Source organism: Lepidothrix coronata, unplaced genomic scaffold (genome assembly GCF_001604755.1).
Source record: "Lepidothrix coronata isolate B3197 unplaced genomic scaffold, Lepidothrix_coronata-1.0 Scaffold66, whole genome shotgun sequence".
NCBI lineage: Eukaryota > Metazoa > Chordata > Aves > Passeriformes > Pipridae > Lepidothrix > Lepidothrix coronata.
In genome coordinates, this window is record NW_016690246.1 from 893633 (window position 1) to 917632 (window position 24000).

At 39.1% G+C, this 24000-nt stretch overlaps 1 protein-coding gene across 1 annotated transcript in view; it reads right to left on the reverse strand.

Moving 5' to 3' along the window:
- The window catches only part of AASS (aminoadipate-semialdehyde synthase), a 32471-nt gene extending 13086 nt beyond the window's left edge, over positions 1-19385 (reverse strand). Inside the window, exons 1-14 of the mRNA XM_017818180.1 lie at positions 19059-19385; positions 17799-17975; positions 17062-17146; positions 16273-16340; positions 16013-16159; positions 14980-15058; positions 14767-14894; positions 14446-14594; positions 13319-13441; positions 13058-13169; positions 12491-12550; positions 6701-6768; positions 3635-3756; positions 717-846 (exon numbers count right to left, since the gene is read on the reverse strand). Of these exons, the coding sequence (XP_017673669.1) occupies positions 717-846; positions 3635-3756; positions 6701-6768; positions 12491-12550; positions 13058-13169; positions 13319-13441; positions 14446-14594; positions 14767-14894; positions 14980-15058; positions 16013-16159; positions 16273-16340; positions 17062-17146; positions 17799-17975; positions 19059-19370 (1760 nt within the window). The 5' untranslated portion in view covers positions 19371-19385. The remainder of the gene's footprint in view (positions 1-716; positions 847-3634; positions 3757-6700; positions 6769-12490; positions 12551-13057; positions 13170-13318; positions 13442-14445; positions 14595-14766; positions 14895-14979; positions 15059-16012; positions 16160-16272; positions 16341-17061; positions 17147-17798; positions 17976-19058) is intronic.
- Between the last annotated feature and the right edge of the window lie 4615 nt (positions 19386-24000).

Here is a 24000-nt window from a genome sequence, read left to right on the forward strand (position 1 = left end):
CATCAGAATTCAACCAGTTACTTATGCTGTCACTAGAAAGACACTCACAAATATTTTTTGTATCCCTACAAAAGAGCTCAAGTAATAGCTAAAAAAAACAGTCATACCCTGAGCAGTTTCATACCTACATAATTGAAATATCAAAGCCACCTTCTAAACAGGTATGGCTGCAAAACCACACCTGTGAAAGCTTGCATTACAAAGCTCTTCGTGAAGTACTTTGTGAAAAGCATGCTCTACATGGAATGAAAACAACACTCATGACATCCACGGCAAAAGGAACAGAAAGGTAAGGACTATGAAGTTATTTCCTTCCCTGTATCAATACCTGGAATTAATTCTTTCTTAATGGGATATTCAGGAGGAATGACCAAGGTGTCAGAATTTTGCCTCCTCTTGTGAACATGCACATTTGATCCCAGGGACACATATATCTGTGGATGCAACCAGCCCCTCACACAAATGCCTGTGGAAGGGAGTCCACATAACTAGTGAACACTTCAGAAGAGATGCTGCAGACAAAATCCCTTCTAAAGTCCTAATGCCATGGTACATGAGAAGGCACTGGCCAGTTACAACTACTTACATTTACAAATATGACCCAAGTTCTTGGCCATTAAAAAAAAAGTTACTGAATTGATTTAGATCAGTCAACTAGGAGAAAGAAGCAGCATGACTTAGTTTTGAGCCTATCACGTTTTACACAGAATTCTGACCTGATCACGAGGTCATGTTTCTTCACCAGAGAGGACAGCTTTTCCTCACGCTTAAGGACATCCATATGAACTGAAGTAACATTGCTGTATTTTTTTGTCAGTTGCTCAAGTTGCTCCTTCATGACAGATACTGTTTTAAAAGTAAAATGCATAAACCATTACCTAAAGACAAAGCTAAGTCCTAAGCATACCCATGTTTAATTGCGCTATATTTCCCAAAGACAAACAGTTGCATGGACGTTTTTGCTTCACTAACAGTTGAAGAGAAATCAGGCATAAAACACTTTACTTCCCCTAAATAGTCAATTTTATTATCAATTGCCAGTGTCAAACCAGTTATAACTCAAGAATAAGAATCTACAAGGATTACTTACTCTCAGAAGTAAAGAACCACTAACTGCTAAATTGTGTAATGAGAACAGACTTGCAACTTACTAGCAGCTTCCTTGGAGTACTTGACAAAAGTTTTAGCTGCAGTTTTCCTATCAGCAGACTAAGTCAACACAAATTATTCACACAAAACCAGAAGTTATCTCCCTTCTTTTCCACTGTAATGAAATATTGTATTGCACTGACTCTTGAGGGAAGATTGCAGCAGAAAAATTGTATGCCCAATATGTTTTAAAAGTAAACCATGTTTGGATTAGCATCATCCTGCTGAAAAACAACCATTTTCAATTAGTGTAACAATTTATCCTGATGCCTAAAGTATTTTAGGTCACTATGTAGTACATATTTTTGCCTGGTTCTAAAATAGTTACTTCTCTAACCTGGCCAATTCAATTCAGAGGTGAAGTATTCAATCAGTTTTTGATGGTAGTATCTATTTCTGCAAAAGCTCAGACTACTTCACTGAAAAGCAAGAAGCTGACTAGAAGTCCAGGAGAGAAAAAAGCCTAAAGAGGAAAATTTATTTTTCTTTTTCAGGCTCTGTTTGGCTTAAGTGAGACAAGAAAACCTTAGCTAGTTTCAAGGTCTAGATGAACATGCAAGTTCAACACAGCTAACTAACAGATTTAGTAAACAAACACATGCTTAGAAAAACTTACTCCATCCCTCATTCTACATAGTCATACATTTATAGATAAATATGGTTTAAAAAGAAATCTTTCAAACACTCCGTTTTCATACACTTTAACAGAATTCCTATTTACAATGAAGAACAGTTTAATAGTTTAAAGCAAAAACAATTCACATCATTCACCACTTTTAATGTAACAAAGATAGAAGCATTATGCTTTAGCTTAGGTCAAATATTACTAAAAGGCCCAGATTCAATCTGATTAGTTTTAATATTTCCCTATGGCTTACTCCTACCAACCATGCATACGATAATATTATAACTAAAGGGGAATAAATCCAGTGTTTGCCTGCCTTCACTTCCCTACCATTATAGGGAATGCAGAACTGAAAAAGAGATCCATGATAATGCAGCCAGTGTTTGCCACATCTCACTGGTTTCCTGCCCCATCTCACCACGGCTGCCAGCACAAAACAGAGGGAACTCAGCCAGGAATAAGGAGTGGCCAAAGAAGGAAGCAGGTGGGGCACAGTGTTATGGAGAATTAAAAGCACCTGTGCCTCTAAGTTAGGACCTTATTTCCTTATGACCTTTCCACACTCAATAGGAAATAAAGATTGCTGGACTGTGATTCTCTGCACTCTACTAGTAAAATTGTGCTGAGAAAAAGTGCTAGGCAAAGTCATCCACAAATTCAAACTAAAAGAAGTTGATTACATGAAGGTTTCCCAATTAAGGTTTCCAACGTTTGGATGTAAAGTGGTGTAGCCTGACAGTAGGAAACCAAACATGGCACTGTGATGTGCATTTTGTGCTTTCTGCACCTACTTGCCTCCTGTCAAATATTAAACAAGTAATATCTTTGTGTCTCTTTCCTTCTGAGTGTGAGCTGTAGAAATTGCATGTTTTTAAGCTACCCAGATAAGAGGCACCTGCTATGTTTGCTCAGTGCTTGGCAAAACACATCTTCCAGTTCACCTAGTTTCCCTTCCTGCTACTGTATTGCAGGAACTAGATGCAGCCTCTATACTGATGAGGGGATGTTCACTGCACATTGCTGTAATCCTTCCCTGTTCACCACCTCAGGCAGTACTGATAACCGGAGTGCAGCTTTCCTAGAGTTCCCCACTTCTTCCTGGTAAATCTTCTCCCAGGGGTTAAAAGTACTATGGTTATCACCATGAAGGGTACCAAAAGCAGCCAAGTATGAAAATAGCATGAAGGGAAAAACACAAATCAAAGCAACAACAAAAATCAACAGAAATATAACTGTAAGTTTTAAGTGAAACCACTTCCCAGTAAAGTATCTTTCAGTCAATACAGCCTTTGTTTTAAATCTGAAGTCACAGAATCAGGATAGTCATCATTAAGAGCACAGAAAACAGCTACTGAGATCCCCAGCCTGAAACATGCTACAGATAAAATCAAAACAGAGGAATAAAGAAGCAGGTGTGTGGGGCTCATGGGAAGGTCAGAGAAGTTTTACCACCAGGGCACCAGTTATAAAAACAGCAGAGACTTCACTCATACAGATGTCCATAAAAACCTTTTCATCTTCTTGTTGTTTGAGGCTGAAAACACAGCCAAACACCAGCTGACTTACTAACTACAAAAACAATCCCAAGCCTCAAACAGGAAAAAATACCTCTAATTTCCCTACAGATTACACATGCAAACAGTAAACTTTTAACATGGCTATGTAATTTTCAAATCAATTATATAAACCCAAAATGCTCACAAAGCTACAAAATCCTTTTCTGCTGTGCATAGTAACAAAGATTTTCTTTATCTGTTCTCAGTACAGCATCCATTTATTATTTATGAGAAAGGTTCTGTCACATTAGCAGGTTTCAGTAAGACACAATCTTGTAATGGAAATAAACAAATTCTTACGTACCAACTGTGATGCCAATGTTGGAATCTCTAGTGAGATATTCAAGTACAGGGCCAGAAACATAGCCCGATCCGAGCAATAAAACCCTCTTCTTATCACCCATCTTTAGCGACTGAGCCTGTTCCCTAGAAGGTGTTACAGGCAAAATTAAAAACCACACAGAAGGAAACTGTAAGCTGCTAAGGTTAACAGAAGTATATTTTAGTAAGTCTACAAACCAAGAGCTCTATTCAGACTGAGAGTCAAGTTCCTAATTAACTGATCCAGCACCATTTAGTACTGCTTCCATTCTTCTGCTGCACAACTTCTAATTTCTTTTCCCTAACATAAACATGACCAATCCATCAACATCTCTGCTGCTTCTTGAATTGTTAGTGGCTGTTCATCAAAATTTTCCTCAGTTGCATCTTTTCCAATGGCCAAATTCCTGTAACCTGATCACGGGAGGACCACCAAGCTGTCTATGTCATGCTGGGCAATCAGAAAGGGATTTCAGTCTCTATCTAGCTCCCTTTACATCACAGGTAACTCTTACAGTACGCAAAACCATTCTGGTGAAAGTGTATTTTGTGTAAGTTATACTAGGCTCATATTAGTCCATCATAGGAACATGATAGTCAATAAAAGTCAAATAAAAGTTAATGCCCAATTAAGAAATCATCATTGCAGACAAAGACTCAGATTTGAAAATCATCATACAGTGTTTCAACCAAACTGCTAGTACTCTCATAAATAAATTTAAGTAGATCTCCTGATGACTTTCAATATAAAATATATTCACATCAGATTTTGCATTTTATTTGCCAACTAGAATAATTTAATGCTGCAGTTGTTTAAATATGCTCTCAGAAACACATAAATTATAGTAGGAAAACACATTTTGGTTGTTTATAATTATTTTTCCTTTTAGCTTAAATTTGCATTAAGTTGTAAAACTTTCTAATCTATCTAAATTATTACTATGGATTACTGTACATTTTTACCTTCATAAAAGTTTTACAGATTTTATTCTTTTTATAGAAAGTCAAGTCATGATTTAATACATTCGCAGAAAGTCTTCTAAGCCCATCACCCAAGGACTTTCCTACTACTACTACCTATTCTAATAGAATATCTTCCACAGCTACACACTCGTGGGCAGGGCAAGAGAAAAATACTTCTCTACCCTTTAGAGAGCAGAAGTGGTATGCAGCTTGGAGTGTTGATGAATGGAAGGACTTCCTCTATGAAAGTGAGTTGAATTTTGCAATCAAACTTTTCATATTTATTAAAAACTTTTCCAGTGTCTAGAATGAGGTCACACTTGGACCAAACACAGCATGTCTACTCTAGGACAGTCAAAAATGTGAGCTGCCAAATGACTCATCAATTATGGGAACAGAATCTACATGGGTCCAGAAAAAAACATTTCAGATTATGCCTATTCTCTATATATGAGTTTAAATAATTCAGTTATGTTGATCTATAAACAAATAACAGTAATACTGGAGGCCCACACGGTGATATGCCATTGCAGCTGTGGATGGGAAACCAGTAGGAGTTAAGAAGCAAGTAAAGGTGTAAAGACGAAAATGAATTTGGTAAATCAAAATGCTTTTGCATTCTAGTGGTACCCAAGGCAGTTCAGCTCATACAGTCTGACTGTCCTATTTCTGAAATGCTCATGGACTTGAAAGAGTATTAGCAATTAGTCTAAATAGAGCCCTCAAAAACTGAACTGGACACAGCAGCATACTATGTTACAGTAATAACAAGGCACATCATTCCTATAGGCTTTAAACAAGAGCCTATCTCTACCTAAACCATCACACCTCAAGCTGTAAAACCCTGCTTTCATCTGCATCATCCCCAAAGTTTGCAAAGTAAAGGAGGGTATTGTTAGCAGATTCTGCTTTTCCAACAGCTAAGTGTACAATACCAATGAACAAATGAACATGATATACAATACACACACAGATCTGCAGAAATATAAAAAATCTACCCACAGAAACCCCCTTTGGAATGAAGTCTCCAGATTCTCAGGGTAGTTTGCACAAGACCATGCAAGGGATTATAGAGGAAGCAAAAAAATTAGATCATTAGGCTGTGTGAGGAATAAGAAAATTTGCTATTGAGACAATATCTTGAGGAGGTCTCTTTCAAACAGCACATAAAAATCATTCTAAACTGAAGCCTCTGAGAAGCAAACAGCATGTTACTTTGTGTGGAAAATGCACCTACAGTACATCATGCACGTGTTCATGACCACAAATCTCCAAGTTCCCCAAGGAAAGTGGAGAGGTTTGGGATGCAGAAGTCAACACACTATGTTTTTAGTGCATAATGCATGCAGTGCTTATGGTCAGACCAATTTAAACTTTTATATCATGTACAGTGCAGCTCTCATTGACCATGAACATGAAGCCAGAGGTACCCACTTACTGTCAAATTAACATTTTTCATAGGTAAATTATAGATGCTTGTTAATAGCAGGGAGCAAGGGGAAGGGAAGGGATGTCCATGTTGTTTATGTTTTTGTTAGCTTAATCCACTCAATGCTACCAACTGGCAGATAACTACTGAGACAGGGTTTGGACGAAGTGGTAGCTAAAGTTGTAGCTGCAGGAATACAATGAAAATCTGAGAGTCTCACAGAATCTCCTGAGTACATTCAGTCACAGAACAACACTACACAGCACAGCACTTGAGCCACACAAGATGTAACTAGATTCAAGGTATATTTAAGAGCCTTTTGCTTTCAGCCATTCCTTTCAAATGACTATATGTTACATCCATTTCAAAAGGACGAGTTACAGAGTAATACTGGCATGTGGCTGTTTTCTGCCTCTCTCTGGTAAAAAAGTTTTCATAACCCAAAAAAGATAAAAATGATAATTTTCTCAACTTCAATATAAGTTATCAACACGTTAATGATTTAGGCAATGTGCATGAAGAAATAGGGAAATCATCAAGCATCAAATTTAGACACAGTGCAATATAGATGCATTCCACTAAACCACAAGAGTAAATAAATACAAAAGGGGAGACAGAATGCAGAAAAGGGGGGGGGTGTAAAAAGCTATACATTACCTGCTCTCTCTCAGTTTCTGGATATATTGATACTTAGGTGTCAGTGAGCCATTGGATGCAATCACTGCCTGAAAGTATATGAAACAAATTTTGAGAGGTTTATGTATCTATGTATTTCAAAGCAGAAGATGACAAGAAGAGCGTCAAATTGAAAAACTTACATCTCGAACAACAGGTGAGTAATTCTGTTTTTCAAGAGGTTCTGAGCCTTCTGATGACAGCTGTGGAGATAAGTTATTTCAAATCAGGTCATTTATTACACATTATATTTTCAAAGTAAAACATCAAGATTTCAAGCAACATTTAAATGCATGCAACAATACCAATATCTTATAAATTTGAAATTCTTCTGGCCATACTCATGTCACTTGACTTTTAGGAAAATACAGGAATTCAAACAGCAGTCTGACTGTAAGTGAATGTTGAGTGCCAAAGAAAATCAGACTTAGACATTTATTGCAGGGTCCAATGAACTACCTGCCAGAGCCTGTTTCCTGCCTACAGAAAGCGTACTTGACAAATCCCTAAGACATCCAGGTCATTAATGTCTCGTTCATATTGTGCTTGAAAGGATTAACTTCAAAACCTTTTTTCTTTTTTTGAAGTACAATGTCAGTTATGTTCTACAGCAGATTCCATTTGAATGTATACAGGAGACCAGAAAAGTAACAAACAACCAGACCAAAGTCCAAGTCTTTTACCTTCTTGCTGGACACATAAGACCTTACCATCTCTTCAATATATGGGAAAAGCATATCGCCAAAGTACTCTGTTGCTTCTATAGGAAGCTGAGCTGGCAGATTGTCAATGGAACACATTAGAATCCCCGAGCCTTCAACACTGAAAGAGAGAACACAGCTCTTCTAAACTACTTCTCTGTACCTGAAAGGTACCACCTTTCAGAAGTGTTCTAAGCACATGATTTTTCAATATAATATTTCACTGTAAAAATTACATTGGAAAGCAATAATAAGTAAGGGCTCTCCCACCTGTCATGAGTGATATGCTGGTCAGCATCATACATACAAAATGGATTCTCAATTGTTGTACACTCTGTCATAAATTCTATAGATCCTCCAGTGTCTGCTGAAATGTCACATATTGCCAGAAGTCTAAGTGATTAAACAAAAAAGACAATGGAATAGAGCATTATACGAATTACTAAGAAAGATAGGTATAAAAGGCCACAAGTGAACAGGAAATAAAAGAAATGTGAGAAAATGTATCTGACTTGTAGCTTCATTCATCTTAACCAATTTAGAAGTCAACAAAACACAAACAATGATATCTGGAAATGTAATGGAAATCTGGCCCTACTGTAGTCATCAGATTTGCATTCACATCAACAGCACTCATATTTCATGTGTAACTTCTCAAAGACTGGGAGAATCTGTTCATCCACCATTTTTTCTCTCTACTCCATGTACTGCCAACACCTCTCATTCATTATCCATCTGCCAAATCCCTCGAGCTGTCTCTGAGAAAGAAAGGCATCAAGAGTGGGCAGACAAGAGACAAAGACCCGATTCCTCACCAGAATACATTTATATGTTCTCCCCAATTCCATGACTGAGCCAGTCTCCCAAAGAACTATTACACAGGGCTATTAGACAAAGGCTGGCTGTCACCCCCAATGAAAGGAGACTAACCCTTGATTTGCACCCCACACTCCAGTCTCAGGTTTGCGAACATTTCCACTATCTGCTGGTGTTAAGGAACAGTTGATTGGACTTGTACAAGCTAAATGACACAGTAGGAAGAACTTTCCCAAAAACTCTGCTTGGGCAGAGAAACTTCTAGCAATATTGGAGCAGTAGGTACATTCCCAGATACCACACTGTTTATATTGGATTATGTACGTGGATCAAGGGCAGAACTACCTCTGCAGAAAGACAGGTGATGCCTGTGAATCATTTGTACTATGATGTTTTCAAAAACTCCAAACTGTGAAAACAAGACTGCAAAGCACAAAAGAACAAAAGCACAGTCAATGGGGCACTGTAAAACATGCAAGAGGAACAATGTAAGAAACATAATAATTTACTAGAAACTGTGGTGAAATTGCCTAACCATACGACTTAATCATGGTGCTGCATGATGAAATGAGGTGTCTTACTTGTGTGGTAACTCAGGACAGCCCTCTGTTGAACCATCAGCAGATCTAACTGGCACCAGCAGCTTCTGAGCATCCTGTCGACTTAGCAAGCGAGGAGTATGTTGTTCCCAGTATATGCCATTAATTAAACAAGTTGTGTAGGGTGCAACCTGCAAAGAAAGTTACAGATGCCTGATGTTCTTATTTAGTACTTTAAGAATCTGAAAGCCCCTGGTCTAGCATTTTAAGTTAATGTTCTCTCAAATGATGAATATGCAAAAGTTTAGTAACTACTAACACTCTCTGGAAAACCTTTCATAAAAGAACACAAGAGATGCTCACATCAATGTGAAAGCGAGAAGTGTAATTTTCTGGATGTTTATCATAGTCTACTGGATCATATATTCCATCATGTTTCCTTACAAGATGATGGTGACGACTTAACACTGTCCCATAGACTTTTCTGAGGTCTGAAGTTAAAAAAAAATAAAATAGCTGTTATACTTGCACAGAAAGGGTTCCAGTGTTTTCAAACACTTTATTGTCACAGCATACCTCCAGATCTGGAAACTTCCTTTAATTCATGTGGTTCCACAAACTCACATGGGAGGGCATTGAACATTTCTTGAGCACCCTGAAACGATGAAGTATGATTTAGAATAAGCAGAGCATAAATGTAATGTAACACCACTTATTTGGTATTTGAAAACATATATAAAAATGTCACACACAGTTTGACAGTCCTGACAGAGAACATCTTCAGAGATGGACACAGTGTTTAACATATACCCCTGCTTACCCAAAACCAAGCTGCCAAGGAAGCAAGAAATTTACATCATTCCACACTACTGCAGACTGCCTAATACACAATCCAATGCCTGGTTCATGTTTCTGATGGCTGAGCTGGGAGGCCTCAACTCAGCCACAATAGATAGTTTAACTGCACTCTGAGGAGCAGTTTCTCTTTAGGGAAGACCCCTGAAGCCACTCCTCATCAACCAGGCCAAGAACTACCAGATTATTTCCCCAGTGAGCTGTGACCACAAACATAAGCCTTTCAAACATACCATCTTTTTGTCTAGAAAGAACACATTTATGTGGTCAGTGATTTCACTTTATAGATGGAGCCTTGTTAACTGATCTTTGTTGCTAAAGCCAGGAATAAGCCTTTTCCCCATGTCACAGAAAATAGCTCTAAAGTCCACCAAGCCAATTCAATGCTATACAGATATAAAAACTCAAATAACTCTTTCCCCCATACTTTATTAGGGTGCTTCAACATACCTTGTGAGACCAGAGTCAACAGTGGGAAGAGAGTGAGACAGAAATCATGCAGGGGAGAAAGGAGAGAGAAGCAGTAAGATTTAATCCATTTTTCATGATAAGAAGTTAGTGTGTCAGCCTTGTCAGGCATGATCTCACCTTAAACATTTTAGTCTATGTTACTTAAAAGTTCTTGCTAGAAAAGGAAAATGTGAAGTCCAAGCAATCAAAACGAACCCATCAGCCCATTTAACCTGACACTTATCAAATGCCAAGGATTTCTATTAACAATAATATAGCATTTCATTTTGAAGACAATTCTTACCTTAGAAACATTACCAGTGCCTGTAAACACAAATGTTAAGGGCCCCACTGACTTTGGCATCAATCCCAGTGATATTTCATATCCAGCATCCCGTACTGCCTGCACAGCCTGACTGCTATTCCTGTAGTTGTGTGCCATCCCAATGTGCTGAAATCAAAGGGACAGAACCATCAAGATATTTTCCACATTCAAATACAGATAATTAGCAGATGCCCAAATGTCATTTTGCTAAAGACAAAAATATACACATATACTCTTACCATGAAGGGAGTGTGATGTCCCAGGGCTAAAAATCGTAAACCCAATCCGTGTAGAATGTTGATCATTCCTGTTGTTAAAAAAAAAATAAAAATCAGACCACCAGTGTTACTTAGGAATATGCAGTTAGAAACTGAAGAGACTGACTGAAGCCTAAAATCATCCTGGATCTTCTTCCCATGTTTTAATACTATACTTCTAAAGAAAGTCTAATAAAACCAGAGAATGAGAAATTCAGTGGCAGTCCGTGACCTTAAACCTGCTCTTGGCCCACGTTATGCATTTCAGCACCATTTAGTACTCAGATATACTTTTATGAGATGCATCCACATCACCAGATTCCAAAGAAGGAGAGAAGAGTCTTCTGAAGAAACAGAGTTAAAGTTCAGTAGAAAGGAATGAGAACCATGCCCCACAAAAATAAGTGTAAATGTATATCAGAGTGACAAACATGCTGTTAAAGCTCTCAGGACTGACAGCAGCCTTTTTTTCCCAAAAACCTAGTAAGTTGATCTCTTGGTATTTCATCTGCTTCAAATTAGTTCAATGGACAAACAGGACTTCAAGACAACATAAAATATCAGATTTGTCAGGAATCCACAGGACTATTTGACATGTAGTCTCATGAAAGGAGGAGGAACAAATCAGAGTGGAAAAAAGTTGTTAAAAGCAAGAATTAAAAATGTAATTAAAAACACACTGCAAGCCTCAACTTTTAGGAAACACAGAACAACCAGAAGTATTACAAGAAGTTACTTGTTGCAAGCCTGCCTTTACTTTATGCACTATACCTGCTACACCGGCCCACTTTCCAAAGGCCACAACTCGCATTCCTTTATGATCAACCATTTTTTCATAGTCAAACAGTCGAATTTCCTGAAAATACACAGCAAACTGAGTATCAAATTTTTCAGTGAATGCAGTCAGTGGCACACTGTTCTCCCAGGAACTACCTTTTCACATGCTTTTGTCATCCTTCGTGATAGAGGTTGATGGGTAATATAAGAAAGGCAACTAAATCATAACAAGATTTAAGTATAAAAATAAAAACATAATGGCTGTGTTGAATTCTTATTTTAAAGAGTCTCTGCACTGCCCGTGCCCTCTGGCACAGAGCTTGCCAATGTGCCACTCCAGATGCTGCAGGCCCATTCATATCCTCTGCCAAAGGACTGCTCTTTTCTGAGTGAACTGTCTGCCTTCCTCTGTAATGACCAATACACGCTCCAGCTTAGTAACTTTGCAACAACTCAGATAGAAAGAGCCTCTCTTGAGCACACCATGCTCACGACTCACCTGCCTTATGTGCATGAACAGAGTAAGACTGCAAGCACAAGATTCTCTGAGCAAGAAATACTCAGCTCCAGGAAAGGATACTAAAAACAGTCTTCATTAGCCAAATGTACTACTGGAATACGCGTCCTGAAAGTAAGTGGACTAGGCAGCAAGCTCCTGATCACACTGAAGCACCAGGTTCAGTTTCCACCTCATAATAACTGTCAAGGGTCTTTACTATGGCACAATTTACCTGTCTTAAAATCTCATCCAAAAGGGGCATGTTTGCCTCTTGGGCTTTAATAGTGTGAGAGAAGAAGGCATAGTTCTTTTTAGGGATTAATTTTTCCTCTGGAGGTCTCTTCACACCTATTATCAGAGAAGCCTCAGAAATATCTTCTTGAATAATGGCACCTGCTTTGATGTACTCCTAGGAAAGAGAAAAATCAAAGTAAATTTTTCTGTGCTTTTTCATATNTGCCTGAAAGTATATGAAACAAATTTTGAGAGGTTTATGTATCTATGTATTTCAAAGCAGAAGACGACAAGAAGAGCGTCAAATTGAAAAACTTACATCTCGAACAACAGGTGAGTAATTCTGTTTTTCAAGAGGTTCTGAGCCTTCTGATGACAGCTGTGGAGATAAGTTATTTCAAATCAGGTCATTTATTACACATTATATTTTCAAAGTAAAACATCAAGATTTCAAGCAACATTTAAATGCATGCAACAATACCAATATCTTATAAATTTGAAATTCTTCTGGCCATACTCATGTCACTTGACTTTTAGGAAAATACAGGAATTCAAACAGCAGTCTGACTGTAAGTGAATGTTGAGTGCCAAAGAAAATCAGACTTAGACATTTATTGCAGGGTCCAATGAACTACCTGCCAGAGCCTGTTTCCTGCCTACAGAAAGCGTACTTGACAAATCCCTAAGACATCCAGGTCATTAATGTCTCGTTCATATTGTGCTTGAAAGGATTGACTTCAAAACCTTTTTTCTTTTTTTGAAGTACAATGTCAGTTATGTTCTACAGCAGATTCCATTTGAATGTATACAGGAGACCAGAAAAGTAACAAACAACCAGACCAAAGTCCAAGTCTTTTACCTTCTTGCTGGACACATAAGACCTTACCATCTCTTCAATATATGGGAAAAGCATATCGCCAAAGTACTCTGTTGCTTCTATAGGAAGCTGAGCTGGCAGATTGTCAATGGAACACATTAGAATCCCCGAGCCTTCAACACTGAAAGAGAGAACACAGCTCTTCTAAACTACTTCTCTGTACCTGAAAGGTACCACCTTTCAGAAGTGTTCTAAGCACATGATTTTTCAATATAATATTTCACTGTAAAAATTACATTGGAAAGCAATAATAAGTAAGGGCTCTCCCACCTGTCATGAGTGATATGCTGGTCAGCATCATACATACAAAATGGATTCTCAATTGTTGTACACTCTGTCATAAATTCTATAGATCCTCCAGTGTCTGCTGAAATGTCACATATTGCCAGAAGTCTAAGTGATTAAACAAAAAAGACAATGGAATAGAGCATTATACGAATTACTAAGAAAGATAGGTATAAAAGGCCACAAGTGAACAGGAAATAAAAGAAATGTGAGAAAATGTATCTGACTTGTAGCTTCATTCATCTTAACCAATTTAGAAGTCAACAAAACACAAACAATGATATCTGGAAATGTAATGGAAATCTGGCCCTACTGTAGTCATCAGATTTGCATTCACATCAACAGCACTCATATTTCATGTGTAACTTCTCAAAGACTGGGAGAATCTGTTCATCCACCATTTTTTCTCTCTACTCCATGTACTGCCAACACCTCTCATTCATTATCCATCTGCCAAATCCCTCGAGCTGTCTCTGAGAAAGAAAGGCATCAAGAGTGGGCAGACAAGAGACAAAGACCCGATTCCTCACCAGAATACATTTATATGTTCTCCCCAATTCCATGACTGAGCCAGTCTCCCAAAGAACTATTACACAGGGCTATTAGACAAAGGCTGGCTGTCACCCCCAATGAAAGGAGACTAACCCTTGATTTGCACCCCACACTCCAGTCTCAGGTTTGCGAACATTTCCACTATCTGCTGGTGTTAAGGAACAGTTGATTGGACTTGTACAAGCTAAATGACACAGTAGGAAGAACTTTCCCAAAAACTCTGCTTGGGCAGAGAAACTTCTAGCAATATTGGAGCAGTAGGTACATTCCCAGATACCACACTGTTTATATTGGATTATGTACGTGGATCAAGGGCAGAACTACCTCTGCAGAAAGACAGGTGATGCCTGTGAATCATTTGTACTATGATGTTTTCAAAAACTCCAAACTGTGAAAACAAGACTGCAAAGCACAAAAGAACAAAAGCACAGTCAATGGGGCACTGTAAAACATGCAAGAGGAACAATGTAAGAAACATAATAATTTACTAGAAACTGTGGTGAAATTGCCTAACCATACGACTTAATCATGGTGCTGCATGATGAAATGAGGTGTCTTACTTGTGTGGTAACTCAGGACAGCCCTCTGTTGAACCATCAGCAGATCTAACTGGCACCAGCAGCTTCTGAGCATCCTGTCGACTTAGCAAGCGAGGAGTATGTTGTTCCCAGTATATGCCATTAATTAAACAAGTTGTGTAGGGTGCAACCTGCAAAGAAAGTTACAGATGCCTGATGTTCTTATTTAGTACTTTAAGAATCTGAAAGCCCCTGGTCTAGCATTTTAAGTTAATGTTCTCTCAAATGATGAATATGCAAAAGTTTAGTAACTACTAACACTCTCTGGAAAACCTTTCATAAAAGAACACAAGAGATGCTCACATCAATGTGAAAGCGAGAAGTGTAATTTTCTGGATGTTTATCATAGTCTACTGGATCATATATTCCATCATGTTTCCTTACAAGATGATGGTGACGACTTAACACTGTCCCATAGACTTTTCTGAGGTCTGAAGTTAAAAAAAAATAAAATAGCTGTTATACTTGCACAAAAAGGGTTCCAGTGTTTTCAAACACTTTATTGTCACAGCATACCTCCAGATCTGGAAACTTCCTTTAATTCATGTGGTTCCACAAACTCACATGGGAGGGCATTGAACATTTCTTGAGCACCCTGAAACGATGAAGTATGATTTAGAATAAGCAGAGCATAAATGTAATGTAACACCACTTATTTGGTATTTGAAAACATATATAAAAATGTCACACACAGTTTGACAGTCCTGACAGAGAACATCTTCAGAGATGGACACAGTGTTTAACATATACCCCTGCTTACCCAAAACCAAGCTGCCAAGGAAGCAAGAAATTTACATCATTCCACACTACTGCAGACTGCCTAATACACAATCCAATGCCTGGTTCATGTTTCTGATGGCTGAGCTGGGAGGCCTCAACTCAGCCACAATAGATAGTTTAACTGCACTCTGAGGAGCAGTTTCTCTTTAGGGAAGACCCCTGAAGCCACTCCTCATCAACCAGGCCAAGAACTACCAGATTATTTCCCCAGTGAGCTGTGACCACAAACATAAGCCTTTCAAACATACCATCTTTTTGTCTAGAAAGAACACATTTATGTGGTCAGTGATTTCACTTTATAGATGGAGCCTTGTTAACTGATCTTTGTTGCTAAAGCCAGGAATAAGCCTTTTCCCCATGTCACAGAAAATAGCTCTAAAGTCCACCAAGCCAATTCAATGCTATACAGATATAAAAACTCAAATAACTCTTTCCCCCATACTTTATTAGGGTGCTTCAACATACCTTGTGAGACCAGAGTCAACAGTGGGAAGAGAGTGAGACAGAAATCATGCAGGGGAGAAAGGAGAGAGAAGCAGTAAGATTTAATCCATTTTTCATGATAAGAAGTTAGTGTGTCAGCCTTGTCAGGCATGATCTCACCTTAAACATTTTAGTCTATGTTACTTAAAAGTTCTTGCTAGAAAAGGAAAATGTGAAGTCCAAGCAATCAAAACGAACCCATCAGCCCATTTAACCTGACACTTATCAAATGCCAAGGATTTCTATTAACAATAATATAGCATTTCATTTTGAAGACAATTCTTACCTTAGAAACATTACCAGTGCCTGTAAACACAAATGTTAAGGGCCCCACTGACTTTGGCATCAATCCCAGTGATATTTCATATCCAGCATCCCGTACTGCCTGCACAGCCTGACTGCTATTCCTGTAGTTGTGTGCCATCCCAATGTGCTGAAATCAAAGGGACAGAACCATCAAGATATTTTCCACATTCAAATACAGATAATTAGCAGATGCCCAAATGTCATTTTGCTAAAGACAAAAATATACACATATACTCTTACCATGAAGGGAGTGTGATGTCCCAGGGCTAAAAATCGTAAACCCAATCCGTGTAGAATGTTGATCATTCCTGTTGTTAAAAAAAAAATAAAAATCAGACCACCAGTGTTACTTAGGAATATGCAGTTAGAAACTGAAGAGACTGACTGAAGCCTAAAATCATCCTGGATCTTCTTCCCATGTTTTAATACTATACTTCTAAAGAAAGTCTAATAAAACCAGAGAATGAGAAATTCAGTAGCAGTCCGTGACCTTAAACCTGCTCTTGGCCCACGTTATGCATTTCAGCACCATTTAGTACTCAGATATACTTTTATGAGATGCATCCACATCACCAGATTCCAAAGAAGGAGAGAAGAGTCTTCTGAAGAAACAGAGTTAAAGTTCAGTAGAAAGGAATGAGAACCATGCCCCACAAAAATAAGTGTAAATGTATATCAGAGTGACAAACATGCTGTTAAAGCTCTCAGGACTGACAGCAGCCTTTTTTTCCCAAAAACCTAGTAAGTTGATCTCTTGGTATTTCATCTGCTTCAAATTAGTTCAATGGACAAACAGGACTTCAAGACAACATAAAATATCAGATTTGTCAGGAATCCACAGGACTATTTGACATGTAGTCTCATGAAAGGAGGAGGAACAAATCAGAGTGGAAAAAAGTTGTTAAAAGCAAGAATTAAAAATGTAATTAAAAACACACTGCAAGCCTCAACTTTTAGGAAACATAGAACAACCAGAAGTATTACAAGAAGTTACTTGTTGCAAGCCTGCCTTTACTTTATGCACTATACCTGCTACACCGGCCCACTTTCCAAAGGCCACAACTCGCATTCCTTTATGATCAACCATTTTTTCATAGTCAAACAGTCGAATTTCCTGAAAATACACAGCAAACTGAGTATCAAATTTTTCAGTGAATGCAGTCAGTGGCACACTGTTCTCCCAGGAACTACCTTTTCACATGCTTTTGTCATCCTTCGTGATAGAGGTTGATGGGTAATATAAGAAAGGCAACTAAATCATAACAAGATTTAAGTATAAAAATAAAAACATAATGGCTGTGTTGAATTCTTATTTTAAAGAGTCTCTGCACTGCCCGTGCCCTCTGGCACAGAGCTTGCCAATGTGCCACTCCAGATGCTGCAGGCCCATTCATATCCTCTGCCAAAGGACTGCTCTTTTCTGAGTGAACTGTCTGCCTTCCTCTGTAATGACCAATACACGCTCCAGCTTAGTAACTTTGCAACAACTCAGATAGAAAGAGCCTCTCTTGAGCACACCATGCTCACGACTCACCTGCCTTATGTGCATGAACAGAGTAAGACTGCAAGCACAAGATTCTCTGAGCAAGAAATACTCAGCTCCAGGAAAGGATACTAAAAACAGTCTTCATTAGCCAAATGTACTACTGGAATACGCGTCCTGAAAGTAAGTGGACTAGGCAGCAAGCTCCTGATCACACTGAAGCACCAGGTTCAGTTTCCACCTCATAATAACTGTCAAGGGTCTTTACTATGGCACAATTTACCTGTCTTAAAATCTCATCCAAAAGGGGCATGTTTGCCTCTTGGGCTTTAATAGTGTGAGAGAAGAAGGCATAGTTCTTTTTAGGGATTAATTTTTCCTCTGGAGGTCTCTTCACACCTATTATCAGAGAAGCCTCAGAAATATCTTCTTGAATAATGGCACCTGCTTTGATGTACTCCTAGGAAAGAGAAAAATCAAAGTAAATTTTTCTGTGCTTTTTCATATTCAGATCTCAGCAACTAAAACAGAGGAAAAGTTGATGATTCTACAAAGCAGAAACAAGTAACTGCATGTGCTATACTCATAAATCTCTTCGATAAAGAGGTATCAAGTATCAAATTGAAATACCATGCTATTATCCTATTATACAAGGCCAAAACATAATTATGTGTAATTAAAATCCTTCATCTTAAATGTAGAAATACTACAAAAATGATATTTTACTAAATTTAAAGTATCCTGTAGCATTGCAATAATGAAGAGTCTTTTATAATGTGCTGAAATACTTGGAAATAATTTAGAGAAATATGACAAATTAATCTGAAGACTGATGACACATGATTTTATAAAATTGTATAAGGCTAAGTCCAAGCTGAAGAGCAACTTCTGAAGGAATATTTTTGCATAATATGATCTGTGCTTTGGTGAAAACCAGCACTGTGCCTTAATTAAAAGGTGATATGTGCAAGTGATCACTAATTCCCTACTTATGTTTCAATTTTTGTTTTCTCAGATATCTTACAGCAGAGTATTACCGCTGCTACAAGAACTGTAAAAGCTCTCTGTCCTCAAGCTCATAGTGTTAAAGAAAAAACCCCCTCTCTTCTCATTTTACATGAGGAATGGGATTGAAGCAAGAACAAGATTCACCGAATTTGTTCTTTTAAAAAAATATGAGGTTTTTTAGAGCTGTTGCCTTCATACAAACAGAAGACAAAAGCACCAATATTAAATGAATTCCCAAGTTTCTACTTCAAGAACAACTAGAACTTCTATGGAGACTGATGACAGGACAAGAAATCAATAAAAACAACTCCAAAACCCCACCACTCTGTCAACATTATATTAAAAGGCTAAACAAACTACTCCTTTTTCTTTCTACTAGCACATAATGATTCCTCATTTAACAACAACGTTTACATGTTTATGCTTTATTTCTTTATATGTTTTCTCATTAATAGCCTCTGAGTATTATTTTTCCTGTACTATAGTTAATAACTGAACTATGGTTTTCCTTATCTCTCTCAAAATGGGACCTTACCTTTTCATGGATGGCTCTCCGGTTTGACGGTTGCACCAAGACCTTATATCCCATCTTTGTCAACTCCTTAACATGTTTTGGTGCTAGAGGTGCTCTTCTTTCCCATGCATTAACATCTTCCCTCCTGATTGCCAGCACAGACTTACGATGATGCCAACACTTAGTATGGTGGAACATGCACCTACCATTTGTGTGACTAAAGGCTCGGAGCATGGTAAAGCCTGATGGCAGCAAAGACAAAGTAATAAAATAATACATGTACATGTATGATTCAAATATTTTTTGTGCAAAAGTTCTGGTCTCCTTTAGCATCTGCTGTAAAACATAAACCAGATACTTTATACTCTATTTACATCCTACTTTTGTGAGACATGAATTTACTTTCAGTGTGCTTTGTTGCATCTTGGTCTGGTGGGGTGTCCTTACAGACAAATTTTCAATTTCACTAATTGTTTTTACTACTGCAAAGGAAGGCTTTTAATGTGTTCAATTCATCAAGTTTTTAATTACAAGGCTTAAAAAGAATGCTGGAAACTTAAAGTTACCAATTATATTGGTACCATAATATGCCACCATAACATGCAAAGGTCAAATACTTATCAAAGGCTTGTATCACAAACAGTCAGAAGTAACAACCACACAGAAAGAAAGCAGGACACAGGTTATAATGCAAGCAGTTGATTAAAAGAGAAAACCCAATATGTAAGACCAACACTAAGTATTTTTACATAACTAATTCTTACATGAGCCAAAAATGGAAGACAAGATCAAGACCTTAACTATTGCTCAGCAGTCACCATATGTGTGCCCAGGAGCCCTAATACAAATTTTATGCAAAATGGAAAACCTTCATTAGGATGGATTCCCATGCAAAGGAATGTCCTTTTATTTTCTGTCTCCTCCTCTTCACTACCAGGGAAACATATGTGCCATGACTTAGCTCTGCTGTAAATAGCAGGGGCTCTGCTCAGGTCCAGCACCAAATATCCAGGAGCCTAAGGACTTAAAATACTTATGCAATTAAAAGATGTGTATGTCAAAGATAGAGGCTTCAAAAATGTGAACTTTGTTTCCAACTCAATCTTAACTGATAATTACATTAATCTCTGTATCCAAATCGCTTGGAAAATCCTGTTCGTCCTCATGCCTCAAATTTGTAAAATCTCTATACATCTGAAGACTTAAGAGGTCCTATTTAACTCCAGGCTTGCTGAAACAGAAAAACTGGCACACAAAGGAATGCATGAACAGAGGCACAGAGTCATCTACATTAGCTCCAAGTGTGGTCTTCCTAGGATTGCTAGATATGTCTATCAGCAGAGGTTACTGTACAGAAGTTGGAGCTATTTTGTGACACTGCTTTTCAGCATAATAGGAGGATTCTCAAAGAGCATGTCAATACCTCTCAAAAACGAGGAAGCCTTGACATGCCATGTCACTGTAACTGCACACTAAAATGTAACAATAAGAGTAGCTTATAATCAACACACTGCATCTCATACCCAAACTTGCAGTGAAGCAAATTTCGCTCACACAGAGGCGTCCCACAAGAATAGAAGCGCCTCTTTTCAGCGGGAGTGCACTGCCCTGCCCTGAAACAGTGGGAGTCGGGGCAGTGAGCAAACAGCCGGGTGACCTCTGGCAGGCCAGAAGCTCGTCTGCATACCTCCCCGTGTGTGCTCAGGCTCAGCCACAGAGATACCCATATCCCGTTGTAAAAGTGAAAGTAACTTCAGCATTCCAAGCCTGCAGCGCTGGGGAACTCTCCCCGGCCTCCCCAGCACGCCGGGTGACGGCGGGGCCGCAGCGCCCGTGCCGGGTGCGCTTCACATCACTCCGAGCATCACTGGGGCTGAGCCAGCGCCGAGTAGCACAGCGAGGGGCCTCCCCCCAGCAGGGACCACGCGTGGGAGGGAAACAAATCCCACGGAGAGCGGCAGGGAAAGGCAAGGGAGCGGACTCGGGCAGCGGGAGAAGCGGTGTGAGCGGGCGGCATCGGTCGCGGGAGGGCGGCAGGCACCGGGAAGCGCTCGCTGACACCGGGAGCGCCAGGCAGCGCCGTACCTACCTCGGGCAGCGGGGCAGCGGGAGGCACGGCCGGACAGTCCCGACCCCTCCTCCGGCCGATGTCCAGCGGCGCCACCGCCCCGCGCGGCAGCCAACCGCGAGCCGGCCGCGGGATACACCTCCCGCACCGCCAATGGCCGGGACACGGCGGCGTCATTTTCGCCGCAGCCACGCCCGCCCGGCGCCCCCCGTTCCTGCAAGGCCCAGCGCTTCAAGGAAATGCATGGAGAGGTAAGATATTTACGGGAACTGAGCAGGAAGCATGCCGGCAGCTCGGAGGAACATGCCGAGGAGTAGGAGGCGCTGCGCCTGAACTTAATGCTGCTCAGATCATGCTAGGAGGAAGCATTGTGCCTGAACTTAATGCTGCTCGGAAAGAAGAGGACTTCTTTTGCCAAGAGTGTCAGCTGTGAACATTCCCTGGGAGTTTGGCACCTTTGCCAGGCCATGTACCTTTCAAATGGGAATGTTACACAGATACCCTCCCCTATGTTGCATATTCTGGTTTGGCCACTAACCAAATGCTTAGAGCACTCTACTAGTAACTTGAGGACTGTTTTGAAAGTTGCAGTGTCATTCAGAACATTGATTTTAAAAGCACATCTGAAGTGTAAGCACTAGCAAATTGGGGTTTCTAAGGTGAGCCTCTTTTAGCTATGTTGGAAGTTACTGTCTGTAAATGACTACTTATAACTGAAGGGTCTCATATCTGAGTCATCATTGAATACCCTAACTACTGTGATGGTAATTAAAAACTTTGTACAAGTTTCTGCTGTCCTTTTTGAGTCCCGTGACATGATCTAGACATCTACAGGATTGGTTCCTGTAGATGAGAAGGATAGGTTGATTCCTAATTATAGTGTTGTGTGGATATGTGCAGAATTGAAGCTCCAGTCAGCTCTGCAAGCACAGACCTGGATTTTAAAAAACAGTAGCTAAAACCTTTTTTTAACACCAAAGCATTTCACTTTCAAAACATTTCTGTTTGAAAGAATTCTATTTTGAGATTCCTTCATGACTATATAAGAGTATTTTTTGTATAATTTGAAATTCTTGAGGTTTGTACATTTTAATTTACTGAGGTACATTTTAATTTACAATTTAGAATGTTCTTCTAGGGAATTGAAGTTCCAGGCTGCGCCAAAACAATCAGCAAACCAATGATCATCCATCTTTATTCATAGAGATGTACTTGGTGACTCTGGCTTTATCCAGCAGCACAACTCTAAGTGCAAGCAGGAGGAGCAGAATGAATAAGGATGTGACTTAGATACTCTACCAAAGTACCATTTGGAGAGTTGATTTCTGCCGTGGATTTGCCATCCCTCTGAAGGCAGATCAAGAGTTTTATTGGCATAATTTGATTCTCTTCCTGCATCTAAAACAGACCAGGTGAACTGCACTCTGAAAGTGCCTACTGTGCTTCATAGAGAAAAAGGCAGCCTAAGTAACCAGCATGGACTCATGCTGTGATAATGTAAAGCCAGGTAAGATGAATCCCACCGGCACTGTACTGAGTTCCAGATAGGGAATGCAGAATGGCTTAAAAGGAATAAAACAAATCTGGAATTTGGAGTTTACAAAACATACTAATATGGAATTAGAGCTGTTTTCTGTGATAAATACCTCCTGGTTTGGGTGGATTGTGATTCCATCTGCCTGAAAAACCCTATTTATAAGGTCTGATTGTTACCCAGCTGGAATGCTTTTTACTCTGCACTGTGGGGGAAGTGCTGACTTCCATTATGGTAACAATAAACTCAGAACACCTAGAGAGAGGTGGACTTCATAGATTTTATTCTTAGAATATCAAGGATAAATCTTGAATCTGTTGAAGTCAATGAAAAACTCACAGCAACTTCTGCTGAGCTAGGGTTTCTCCCCAGGTCTTAAGTGAACTGGGGAATTGGCATCCTGAAGAGATTTTTGCGGACTGTGTATCTACCTGTCGAACTCCTGTTTCTCATTTAATTCTGATTTTATACTGCAGAGATCAAGAAGTTCCAAGAAGCTTTCAGGCTTTCAGTCAGAATAAGGCTATTGAAAAACATGACCTTTTATTCAAAAGCCACTACCTGCAGTGGCTGTTGACTGCTACTGTGAATACTGACCTACCAGCAGAATACTAGACATCACTGAACAGCACAATGTTGTGTTCCTACAGTCATGTAGAGAATATATTTACATTCCTATTGCCGGTGGAGGAACTGCCTTCTCAGCATTCCCAAAGAAAGGCCTTCTAATTTTAGTAACACCTAAGATGTGGGGTATATCTGTTCACATTTGTACATGCTAGAATTCACAGTAGCATCATACATGTTCATGTTCACTGTAAAATTGGTACTTCTGTCTTCACAGGACATGCTCGGATGGTTGCATCAAATTGAGATGCCTTTTTAAGTCATTCTCATAATCCTGAAGACCGCACATAAGTATTTTGTGCAAATAAACCTAAACACAGAATATTACAGTCTGTGATATCAAATTAGTGAACTGACTCATTACAAGTACTAGGTTCATTGCAAGAAACCGCAGCAGCTCAGCTAAAATAACCTGTCTGAAACATACTTCCATAAAAATCTTATTTGGGTCTTATTAATTAGACTTACAAAACCATGAAGATAGTAGGAAATATGTAACATGTAGTGACAGGTTCTAGACTAGCACAACTATCTCTATAGCCATGAAATAAAACAGAACTGAACTAGTAAAAAAAAAAAAAAAGTTATTTCTCTATTTCTTTAATGAGGATACTTGTCATTCTCCAGTACAACTCAGCAGACTTAAACAACTGAAGATGTGTGCAGGCATGAGAACAAAGTGGAATAGGGATGGGAGGAGGGAAAGGAGATATCTGCTTAAGCCACAATTGCTG